General features: G+C 38.8%; 2 protein-coding genes across 5 annotated transcripts in view; both read right to left on the bottom strand.

The window, feature by feature from the left end:
• sh3pxd2b (SH3 and PX domains 2B) overlaps positions 1–12,780 on the bottom strand; it is an 897,647-nt gene that overhangs the window by 59,056 nt on the left and 825,811 nt on the right. The window lies entirely within an intron of this gene.
• On the bottom strand, positions 387–9,517 carry LOC103909490 (leukocyte cell-derived chemotaxin-2-like). 3 transcript variants are annotated; one of them, XM_073935510.1, is made up of 7 exons: positions 7,944–9,517; positions 7,671–7,815; positions 7,502–7,555; positions 3,690–3,962; positions 3,496–3,586; positions 2,155–2,300; positions 387–824 (listed from the first exon to the last, which is right to left on the bottom strand). In XM_073935510.1, exons 3-7 carry the CDS (start codon positions 7,536–7,538, stop codon positions 658–660), a joined length of 714 nt encoding a protein of 237 aa, XP_073791611.1. In that variant the 5' UTR covers positions 7,539–7,555; positions 7,671–7,815; positions 7,944–9,517; the 3' UTR covers positions 387–657. The 3 variants fall into 3 exon arrangements, with proteins under 3 accessions (XP_073791611.1, XP_073791613.1, XP_073791612.1); XM_073935512.1 differs by having other exon boundaries at positions 387–764; positions 7,944–8,008; XM_073935511.1 differs by lacking the exons at positions 7,671–7,815; positions 7,944–9,517 and having other exon boundaries at positions 7,502–7,657.

The following is a 12,780-nucleotide window of genomic DNA, read 5'->3' as shown; positions in this document are numbered from 1 at the left end:
ACCTATAATTATAATAATAATATGCAATAATATGTTATAATATGTTATTGCTTTGAAAATACCCATTTTTATTTAAAAAACATTGTGCTTCCTAACAAATCATTACAATATTTTTTTTCTAGATGTTTATCTACAGAGTACATTAACAATAAATAAATAAATAAACTGAAACGAACAGAGTATATTAACATAACACAAAATAACATAAAATTCAGGATTGCTATGACTAAGTTTATTTTAGACCTCACTTGACTTGTTTAAATGATAAATGGGGTGAATAAAACTGTCAATTTGTTGCAAACATATAAAAGAAAACATAGACTTTGGTTTTCCAATCAAAGACATTTTCATTAACATTAAAAAAAACCAAAACAACTAAATAATGTGCAGTTTGTACTCTGAGGCTTTTATTTTTCATCCATATACAAAAAAGTGCGTGAGTATTTGAGGTGGTTAAAAACTGACAATATTAATAATATAAATTATCATCATGTTTGTTTTCTTGTTATTCTGTAGATTTGTGCTGCCATCTTGTGGTGCTTTTTCACTGATAAAACATGCTTTTAAACTAATGCTTAAGCACATTTTAAAGCCATGCACTGTAGTTCTAAAAAAAAAAAAAAAAAGCATTTTGAATTCATTTTCCATGAGCAAGTCTCATATGAAGGGCGAGGGATCAGACCCATCACACATCTGAAGCTCCAGGTGTGAGGTGATGCCAGAGAAAGTGTCCTGTAGGGGTAACAGGTAACCCATTGCCTCTCCTTGAACAACAAACCCAAAGTAACTATATGATCGGATGTTGAAGATCTTCACACAGTGCACTGGGGAAAAGACACATATGTAGACTACCGGTCAAAGGTTTGATGTCAGTAATATTTTAAATTGTTTTAAAATAAACTTTTTTATTTTAAATAAACTGCATTTATTTAATCAAAAACAGTAAAACAATGTCAAATTGTGAAATTTTATTGCACTATAAAATAACTGTTCAAAAGTAGTTTATAATTTAATTTAATAATTTATTCCAGGGATTTTAAAGATGAATTTTCAGCTTCATTACTCCAGTCTTCAGAGGCACATGATCCTTCAGAAATCAGTCTATTAATTAATTCTTCATCATCATCTTGTTCTTCTTCTTGTTCTTCATGTTCTTCTTGTTTTTCTTCTTCTTCTTCTTCTTCTTCTTATTATTATTATTATTATTATTAATGGTAATAGTATTGAAGGCAATAATGACTGGAGTAATAATTTGATTTGAAACTATACAACAAGTAATAAATATATTTTTAATAAATAAGTATTTTAATAGTTTAACAATTTTTTTCTTTACATTTAATAAATGCCGCCTTGATTAACAGAATTATTTATTTTAAATTAATAAATACAGCTACTAATAATAATAATAAAAAAAAATGACCCCAAAGTTTTGATCGGTAGTGTGCATACATAAATAAATACATACATTCATACATACAGTACATACATGCTTACATGCATACAAACAGTACATTAATGCATGCATTCATACATACACACACACATACAGTACATACTTACAGCACAGACGTACATACAGTTGAAGTCATAATTATAGGCTAATAATTATAGCCCCCCTGAATTATTAGCCCCCCTGTTTACCCCCCCCCCCCCCCAATTTCTAAACATAATAGTTTTAATAACACATTTCTAATAGCTGATTTATTTTATCTTTGCTATGATGACAGTATGTAATATTTGACTAGATATTTTTGAAGACACTTCTATACAGCTTAAAGTGACATTTAAAGGCTTAACTATGTTAATTAGGTTATCGAAAAATATATAGCTTAAAGGGGCTAATAATTTTGACCTTAAAATGGGGTTTAAAAAATTAAACACTGCTTTAATTTTAGCTGCAATAAAACAAAAAAGACTTTCTCCCGAAGAAAAAATATTAAAAGACATACTGTTAAAATTTCCTTGCTCTGTTTAACATCGTTTGGGAAATATTTGAAAAAGGGAAAAAATTTAAAAGGGGGGCTAATAATTCTGACTTCAACTATACATATAGAAAGTTTATTCTTTCATTATTAATACATAATCAAGTTTATTGCTACTAAAAAAAAGAATTTAACAACATTCTTAGATTTAATTTTTTATGGTGTAATATACCTTTGTTATAGAGTTTGACACCATCGTATTGAATAGACTCTCCCACTGCTCTCCCAACAGGACCACCCAGGTTTCCAGAAAAAGGAGCGTTGATGATGCCATAATCATCACACACGATATCGATTCCTTTGTGGAGACCCAAATCACTGAGGACACAGGATAGGCAAAGGTGAAGTAATATAAACATTTTAATTTGTACATTTCACAAACAGTGAAATAGATTTATTGCTCAACAGGAATGCCATCTTTGCACTTTTCTATGGAAATAACCATTGTAATCTAGCATGCATTTCAACTTAAAAAAGAATTGCATCTCATCATTAGCTCCTTTCACACAGTGGTACCGGTAAATATCCAGAAAACTTCTGGAACGACTTTACCTGTAAATTCAAAAAAGCGATGTACACACAGGTGATGACTTTACGGAATTTTTACGGAAATGACCGTTCACACATCCATTCCAAAATACATCATTAACCAGAAATGACCTCTAAACGGCAGTGCTTGTATTTGTAAACATTTGACTATATTACAAACTCTGTGGATGGAAAAGTATTGTAAACAACTTCAATGAAAACATATTGAGAAACACTTTTGCATGTCGAGATGAACACATTATGTGTGTGTGCTGCCTCAGAGCTTGAAGGTAAACAAACAATGGCTTATCATAAGCATTTTATCGATATTTTTACACAGCTGGCATTAAGAAGGAACATAGAAACAGTATCTGACTAACATCTAGCAGCTAAATGTGTCTGGAAATATACTCACAGGCTTTTATTCTCATAAACCGCGCGGACTGACTGTTGTGTTTGGCTATGGTAGATGTCTACGTCAGCACGTTCTAGACGTGCACACGCTCTTTCCGGCAATCTTCCTTCTGTGTTCACACAGCGCAGCATTCTGGCAAATTACCGGTAATGTTACATCTTCTCTTTCCGGAAAATAGCCTAAATTAATTTACTGGTATTTTCAAAACTTTTTGCTTTGGCCCTTCGATCCTTCAGCTCCTCCTAGGTCCTCCATCCACCTAGCTACATCTTGGTCCTTGATACCACCAGCTGTACACTTCTGATTTCCCAGCTCTAATTTGATCCACCAATCTTGCTCTGCTTTTATCTTCAATCCTAAGAGTGCATGGTGGTCCTCGATTTTTCTAGATGTTCCTAGAGTTTCCAGCTCACCTACGAACTTCACTACACTAGAGCTTTTAAAATTGCTCCCTTTTATGCTGCAAGCCACTAATCCGAGTCGAGTCTTGTGGCAGAGCTGTGGGAATGCAGACTTCTAGTATGATGTATCATGTAAAATGTTTGAGGAAAAACGTTTGGAATGAAATACCTTCTGGAGTTAAAGCCACCGCAACCATAGCTGTCACAAGCTCGTACTCTGTTATAATGACTACCAGCACACAGAGCACTCCAGGCTGAAGCTGAAACAGGAAAACAGAAGTTATTATGGCTCATTTTTTGAAGAAATCACTCAAGTCAAAAATTCAAAGAAACCTCTTAAGTCAAAATGGTTTAAGAGCACACCTGGCATGCAACACTGGCGTGACTTCTCTCCCCGACATTTATCCTTTAAGTATCTGCCCTGACAGATGTAACTATTTCGTTGACAGATGCCTCCTATGCTTGTACATCCCATGTCGTTTCTTGTCTTGATTTCTTTAGTCCTGTTTAAGACCTCTTTGCTTCTTCCAGTTGAGGTCAGACTCTTATTAGGTTGGGTGATTTTCATTTCCTCCCTCTGAGCTTTTCTTTTTGTAGTGGTCTTATCTTTTTCAAGGGAAGTATCCACAAGAAACACTGTAAGAAGTAATATATTGATCAATTATTTAAAACTGAGCCTTGGTTTTAAGAAGTAGGATGTAAATAATGAATCTTACTAAAATATATGATAGAAAACCCATAAGACATTTAAATTTTTGAAAAAGTCTTTAATAATTGTTACCTAAGGGGCACCATTTTTTTTAGGTGTGCATTGCATTCGGAGTTGTCAAACAGTTGCACTTAGTGACCTACAGGCACAACCTGTTAGTAATGGCCCATTTCCACTGAGTGGTACGGTACGGTTCGGTTTGGTATGCTTTTATGGCCGTTTCCACTGCCTATAAGCGTACCAAACCAAACCGTACCGAACCACTTTTTCGGCACCCTTTCGAAAGGGTCCCAAAAACGAGAAAGGGTACCAAAAGGTGGAGCTACACGCGCAGCCGAATGCTGATTGGTTACAGAGATACGTCACGAGCTTGTGGAGCTAAACAAAGGATCCGCCATGTTCTAATACACAGCTGAGAGATTACATGGATATAATGTTACTATATGCATAAAATAACCAGCCATGGATGACCCGGGCTCAAACAAACCATGTCGTCATCTTGATGAACAGACACAATGCAAAGAAGAACAAAATCTGCCGCGTCCTGTTGTTGCTTCACAAGCCCGTCTAAAAGTGCAAGCGGTATTGGCTTTCTTCCGGGAGCGCGCGATCGCGTCTATTTTGATATAACAAACTTCTTGAGCTGATGGTAATAACGTGTAACGTTACGTGATTGTTGAAGTGTCTCCGTCATCTGATCCATTCAGAAAGAAAAGGACAAGCGCAAGAGTAAAGCCCGGAAAAAAAGAAGAAACCCGGCAAAACACAGGAGCGAAAGTGTTTAACAACCTGAATCAAACTGCCATGTTTGTCTTTACTTTTTGGATTATTATAAACTGGGAATGACAAAGACTCTTTAGATTACAGAACAGATGAAGGTTTGCTCTGACTGTGGGCTCTATTGCGTGTGTTTTTGAACTCAAATAAGTACTAAACGTATGTTTCGTGTAGTTTTACTGTAATTAATAATATATCGGAGACCGTAAGGGGCTGTATGTGTTCATATATGTTGCATTTATATATTTATTTTATTATTATTTTTTTTATTATTTAGTTACAGTAGCATATTTTGCACTGTCATTGATCTGCAGTTATAATCAACTCCTGTTCATAGAAAAGTTAGTAATAAACGTTTATAAACAAGTATTTATGTGTATAAAGCATCTGTTTTATGAGAAATGGTGCTCATTATGATATGTAAACGACCCGTACAGCCTTACTGTAGACATTTATTCGAGCGAGCGTGACGTCGACTTAAACTTTGTCATATACCATGCCCACTAAAAAGGGTACCCTTTGTGGTGGAAACGCAAGCCTGATAAAGGTGACCTGGACCGACCCGAACCGTACCGTACTGTACCATAACTGACTTGCAGTGGTAAACACTTTTTTTTTTATCCATCTCTGCAATTGTTTAGTCACTATTGTTTTTCTTCACCTCCTTATTCTCTGCTTAGTTATATCTGACAGAAGATGGGACCCCAAAATATCAACATTTGGAGAGCGATCTTCTCTCCATCTAAATGAAGTGTTGTACTTGCTCTCTCAGGATGGCTGATGTATTAAGCAGTGTGGGAAGAAGTTCTGACATTTAGCCTATACCTCCGACTGGAACAATCCAAAGTTGATGACATTATTTTATGGTGGTTTGGATGAACCTGTATACTGCCAGATGCCCAGAAATACATTCACTGGCAATCTGGAGGACTATATTTTATATGCCCTTCTGCCAAGTTGATCCACTCTCAATAAACCACCCAGTCAGAGTTGAAGTCAATACCCATCAAGATCACCAGTCAAGTGACATCATGGTTGCTGATCCCATGTTAAAATCAACACTTGTCACATACAAAATAAGCACCAACAATGGCCACTAATCTAAGTTTAGCCTTCAACATGGCCACCCATGCCAAATCATCACCGATCAATGCCTTTAGTTCTAAGTCAACACCTATCATTGTCACTCATCCCTAGTCAGCACCTGCTTCAGTGCAGAAAGGACACCTGTCATGTCCATAACACTAAAATCCTTTCATATAATGGGCTCCGCACCAGAATAAGACACACTGAATTTGTAATAATGACAAAAAATGCTAATTTGTTCATCTCTTAACTTTATTTTGCAGCCATGCTGCCATTGTAGATGGTCTTTTCTAGGAAATTTTCTTACCCCCTGGTTTCAAATGTGGTCCTGAAAAATCTCAGTTTCAAGGGGTGTCTAGTTCTTCCCCTTAGCCCTATACCTTTAAGATAAAGAGAATTGCGACAGCCCAACCCCTTCACGTGAATTGTTAATGCCTAGTTCAGACTGCGTGATTTTAGCCCCGATTTTGGCTCGCCAACAGGTTTTGAGAAATCGCCGACAAATGCCTGAAACCACAGGCAAATCGGTGCTCGTGCACGTGAGTGACAATCACACAGTATGAACTATCAAAGACGCGATCAGAGAGAATCGCCGATGAGCCGCCGATGCCTGCGAGATATTTGGCGTGCTGAATATCTGGAGCTGTCGGCGATTCAAATCATGTCGTGTGAATTGAGTTTACACTGAAAATAACATCAGCCATCGCCTACACCCAATGAGAGAGCGGCTTTCACTTGCGTGTGCGTGTGTGTATACCTGCTGCAGACCAGCGGTAGGCTGGGGGAGAAGTTAAAAGCGCTCATTTTCGGTTTATTTGGACTCACGAAATGGAGGAAAAACTAGTGGAGGTTTGACAGGACTCAGGAGCAACCGTGTCTGTTTGACGTTTCATACAGAAAGAAATTAGTTTATTATCAACGGTGAGGAGAAATGGCTAATTCCCTTTAAACCCAGGTGAGCAAACATGTACATGTTCTACCCCATTAAAGGCTTCTTTCTCATTATGTAGTTAATAACAAAAGATACACTACGGGTTTTTGGCTGTGAGACATAGTTTGGACGAAGTTGTCGGCGATTCTTCCTATAGTAAAGTCATGCAATGTGAAAGTCCCTGTCGCCGATCCATCTTGCAGTGTAAACAAAGCAGCGACGAAACGCAAGCCCAGATAGTCATGCAGTGTGAAAACATCTGTGACACGACTGCTTTGAAAATCATGCAGTCTGAACTCGGCATAAGGGGAAGGGCTAAGGGGTAGAATTGGGACTGGGCTTGAGTAAAACTGAAAAAAGTTATATTGTTACCCCTTCTTTCATGTCATAAGATAAACAGATGTTATAATAAACTTAAGTCTTTTCTACATTTTGGAATGTTGTTTTTGTGATCATTGAGATTTATGGTTTAAAATGTTACTTTTCAAATGGGGTGTACTCATTTGTACATTCTTCTCTGTACATAGTTCACAAAGTTTACATTTTAGATCCACCATTACTTAAAAATTAGTCTCAAATGTATATCTTCATGAACAAAAAAGTGGAGACCTGAATGGTGTAGTTTCTATATTTATAAGTAAATGCAGATGGTTAAAGCGTCAGCATACTCACAACATGCCAGGAAAATCAAGGAGGATTTCATCAGCATCTTTTCAGGTCAAACATCTGGAAAAGCAGAAACCAGCTGTGACTAAGGCTTAACGAAATCATTATAGTCATTGTTTGAAGCGAATATTCTTCATAGCAACAACCATACGCGAAGTTTAAAATGAAAACTTACCCGAGAGTAGAAAACCCAAAGAACAAAATGAGCCTTGTGTCGGCAGAAGCAAACGTCAGCTTACAGTATGCCACAGGATGAGTCTCTTTGCCAATGTTGATACTGGCTTCAACAGACATTTCCTTTGCCTCATATGTGAGACACTCTTTTAGAAAACAAATTATAACAAGAAAAACTTGATAATGCAACTCATGTTTCATTAGTTTCAGTTTAATCCTCCTTACACTGGCTGCCGGTTAAGTTTCATATTGAATTTAAAATATTGCTTCTTACCTATAAAGCTTTAAATAATCGAGCTCCTGTTTATCTAACCAACCTTCTGTTTCCCACTCCAACCCACTCTTTAAGATCTCAAAACTCAGGGCTTTCTGGTAGTACCTAGCAAAGTCGAGTAAAGGAGGTCGAGTCTTCTTATTTATGGCTCCTAACCTCTGAAATAGCCTTCCTGATAACGTCCAAGGCTCAGATAAACTCTCGCAGTTCAAAACTAGATTAAAGACCTATCTATTTAGTAAAGCATACACTCAGTGCATCACTTAGCAGTATTATACATGAATGTGCCCCACACAGGTTTCTACATCTCGTTTATTAACACTATGAACAGCAGCTATGCTAATTATTCTCTTAATTCTCTATTTCCACCAGGGGATACTCATCCTGAGACCCTCAGACCACGCAGCGCCACTGATTTGATCCAAGACCAGCGACGAGATGATCCCAAGGATTCCATATCCTGGACCAAGCCGTATCCTGAACAGCTACTGTGGTGATCATGGAGGAGTGGAAAACATGAGACTGATTCCTGTTACGCTCCAGGAACTGACGAGTCTTCGCTGAGGTCCAGCTTCCAGCCTCCAGCACTTAGACTGCAGCTCTGCACAAGACATTTGGCCAGTGGAGAAATTGTCGTGCCCATCTGAGCCTTGCTCATTCATTCATTTTCTCGTCGGCTTAGTCCCTTTATTCATCCGGGATCGCCACAGCGGAATAAACTGCCCACTTATCCAGCAAGTTATTACGCAGCGGGTGCCCTTCCAGCCACAACCCATCCCTGGGAAACATCCACACACACATTCATACACTATGAACAATTTAGCCAACCCAATTCACCTGTACTGCATGTCTTTGGACTGTGGGGGAAACCGAAGCACCCGGAGGAAACCCACGCGAAGGCAGGGAGAACATGCAAACTCCACATAGAAATGCCAGCTGAGCCGACCCAGCGACCTTCTTGCTGTGAGGCGACAGCACTCCCTACTGCACCACTGCCTTGCCCTTAGCCTGGCTCTCTGGAGTTTTTTTTTTTTCTTCACTTTCGCCAATTGGTGAAGTTTTTTCCTCGCTGCTGTCGCCTCTAGCTTGCATGGTTTGGGATCTGTAGAGCTGAGCATCGATGGATTGCTTTTAAGTGTTTGGACTCTCAGTAGTGATTATTACCCACTCTGAACTGAGCTAAACTGAACTGAACTTTAGAGTTCGTTCACATTTAGACACATCGCCGTGCTGCTGTGTTTGCATAAATCCTCTAGATTACCAACAGGGCTAATGGTTAAAATAGACAGGGCAAGAGATCTGCTGCACAGAGTCTGCATTCAGACCCGGGGATTGAGGGAAAAGTCCTCATTTTTAGTGTTAATATAAACACGATTATCTTTTTAATGATATAAATTGTGGTTATTTGTTTATGAAATTACGAATAACAAATGTTGCAGGGCATTAAATTACTGTTTATTTTTTTGCATTTTATCTTTGTAAACTATAACATCATGCGTCTCCTCACGGTTTGTGTCTCATTTTGTGAGCTAACTGACAACAGTTGTTCGTTCCCCTCCTTCTCCCCTTCTGGCCACGCCCACTCCTGCTCTTTGCTCGCAGAACTCCACTCCCATTATGATGCATCTTTTGAAAAAATTCTGAGATAGACCTGAACCGAAATTAAGGGGTGTCACGACCCTTTAAAAAAGCCTTAAAGTCATCTCTCTCAGGTGTAATTTGCGTTCAAAGTCTTTTTACAGTTCAGTTTTAGCAATCTTTAAGTTTACAATTGCATTCCCTTCGCAGTGCACTTTGAAAACATTGATGTCATTTTGAACACAGCCTCATGACGAAAGCTATTGGTGGCCTATTATTTAAAAGTGGAATTTACATTGTCTCCAAAGCTTGTGAAAACAAAAACACAGCATATGTTTATGCTTTTAATTTATAGTAGGTTATTTATTAAGTGTATTTACTGTATATGACATGGGCCTGCTGGTTAGAACATTTCTGCAGTGGTTTGCATGCGTCAAATTATAGTAGCCTTTAAAAAAAAATGAATAAATAAACAATATGATAGTTCAGACGCAAGTTACATCGTTGTTTGGGAAACGCACCCCTGTTCAACGTTGTTAAGCTGGTGAGGGAAGTTTTCAGATCCTCCACGCTTTGATTCTGACCTGAGGATGTGGATCTACTCATAAACCCTCACAGGCATAACTTTATTTCTTTATATGCTTGGAAATATTCCTCCAGCGTCACATCTGATCTATTTGTTTGCCCTTTGCATCTGTAAAGCCTCATTCAACGTTCTACCAACTCCTCCATAATTTATAAGCCACGTCATCATTAGCATTAACTTTCAAATAACCTTCCGCTACTTTTATGCCCTTTAGTACTCACAGTTTATATGTGTGTGTGGGTTTGTACTGCTGCAGGCTGTTCAGGGAATGTGTTGCTTTAGGTGTATTAATTCAGAGAGGAAGATATTGTCTTTCTCCTGGACCCCAAGGCTTTCTGATGATGCACAAGCTGAATTTTAATACAGATGAGACACCTCTGCTGTGCAGTTTAATGTCTTCATGGTGCGTGGGCTGTGATTGCACATGTGTTTACTGCACAAAGTTGTGCTCGAAAAATCAATATGGCATCCAGCAATGAAATTGGAAGGGGATTATAGTGTCAGCCAGGGGGTGCTGAAGAGAGACGACACTTTAGTTAACCCAAATTAACCCGTCTGAGAGACACAATAACTCCACTCAAGGGCTCTCTTTGATAAACATTTGTGCAAATGGCATCGTCAAGATGTTGGATGAAGCCCATGGAGAGGGTCACGTGGCATTTCGCTCAAGCTCTTTTTAGTTGGTTTGAATTGGCGAGCAGAATGTGTGATGATGCCACAAGTGTTTCCTAGCAACAGTGTTCCATCCCTCCTCCTCCTCCCTTCAACTGCAGCAATGCACCACTTTCCGTGGCTCTCTGAAATGCATTTCAATTGTGAGACTCTTGTCACAGCCTCTCTTGGAGTGTATAACGCTGGTGCTGGCCGCAACACAAGCTCAATTTGGTTTAGATTGTATTCTGAAATGGGTAATCTCAGCCTCAACTCATGGGAAAATGTAGCTATTTTGTGTGTTTATCAATAAAGTGGCTTTTTCGTACAAACTTATGGCGTCACATGAACTGAAATGTGCCCCCAATGCCACTGTTTACACTTTTAATTTGTCTGGCAATAGTTTAAAGAGAAGTGTCAAGTACTTGAACATGACTATAGACCAGAGGTGGGCTAAATTCGGGCTGCTGAACACCTTCATCCAGCCCACGAGGGAGTTTCTGCTTCCGAGTTGTGGTTTGGTTTCAGAATAAGTAAGTTGATAGTGCAATACAAGTGAACGCCATTTAATGACGGTACAGTTAGATCCAATAGTAGAATTAGAATACGCTCTCTGATTTGTCAAAATGAGTGAGGCAAAAAAAGAAAAGTTGACTCTGAATGTTGTGTGTTTAAGGAAGAATGGATCAAGAATTATTCAGTTTATGATTCACCAATCTGACGATTCCTAAGCCACTATACATACCCTAAACTCCATAGAACAGCCATAGAACTTCATTTTGAAGACTCCCCCCTTCCACCCCTACTCATTTCCTCGATGGGTGGCATGGTGGCCCAGTGGTTAGCACTGTTGCCTCACAGAAAGAATATCACTGGTTTGTTTTTGTCTTACCTGCTTTCTGGAAATGTTATTCACCGTCCTTAAACTCCGTCATCACAGTCAACTCCTTTCTGCATCTCAAGTCTGCTGATGTACATGGCGAGCTACTGGTCAAACTGGTAACAGTGGGAAAGCCGTCCATACGAAGGTAAGTGGTCAGCTGCTAGCGTGAATAGTAATGCATCATACCACCCCTAGCATTCGTTTTAAAGATTAAATGCAGCCATATGAACTTCTGGCTACATAATTTGCGATCTCCAGAATTTCGTACAAACTTATGGTGTCACATTAACTGAATTGTACCCCTAATGCCACTGTTTACACTTTTAATTTGTGAACGCTAGTGCTGGCCGCCACACAAGCTCAATTTGGTTTAGATTGTATTCTGAAATGGGTCAGCTCAGCCTCATCTCATGGGAAAATGTAGCTATTTTGTGTGTTTATCAATAAAGTGGCTTTTTCGTACAAACTTATGGTGTCACATGAACTGAAATGTGCCCCCAATGCCACTGTTTACACTTTTAATTTGTATGCCAATAGTTTAAAGAGAAGTGTCAAATACTTGAACATGCCTATAGACCAGAGGTGGGCTAAATTGGGGCTGCTGAACACCTTCATCCAGCCCACGAGGGAGTTTCTGCCTCCGAGTTGTGATTTGGTTTCAGAATTAGTAAGTTGATAGTGCAACACAAGTGAACGCCATTTGATGACGGTACAATTAGCCAACAGTAGAATTAGAATACGCTCTCTGATATGTCAAAATGAGTGAGGCAAAAAAAGAAAAGTTGACTCTGAATGTTGTGTTTAAGGAAGAATGGACAGCAAAATACTTCACCAGTATCAGACAGAAAGCGGTATGTCTAATATGCCAAGAACCTCAATCTGTGGCGCAGTAGGTAGTGCTGTTGCCTCACAGGAAGAAGTTTACTGGTTCCCGTGGGTTTCCTCCGGGTGCTCCGGTTTCCCCCACAGTCCAAAGACATGCGGTACAGGTGAATTAGGTAGGCTAAATTGTCCCTAGTGAATGGGTGTGTGTGGATGTTTCCCAGAGATGGGTTGCAGCTGGAACGCCATCCGCTGCATAATTTATATTATTATAAAGATAATCGTGTTCAGATAAACACTATAAATGAGGACTTTTC

This window comes from Danio rerio, chromosome 21 (assembly GCF_049306965.1).
Source record: "Danio rerio strain Tuebingen ecotype United States chromosome 21, GRCz12tu, whole genome shotgun sequence".
NCBI classification, from domain to species: Eukaryota; Metazoa; Chordata; class Actinopteri; order Cypriniformes; family Danionidae; genus Danio; species Danio rerio.
Note: the sequence above shows the minus strand (reverse complement) of the source record. Positions and strands in the feature narration are given on the sequence as shown.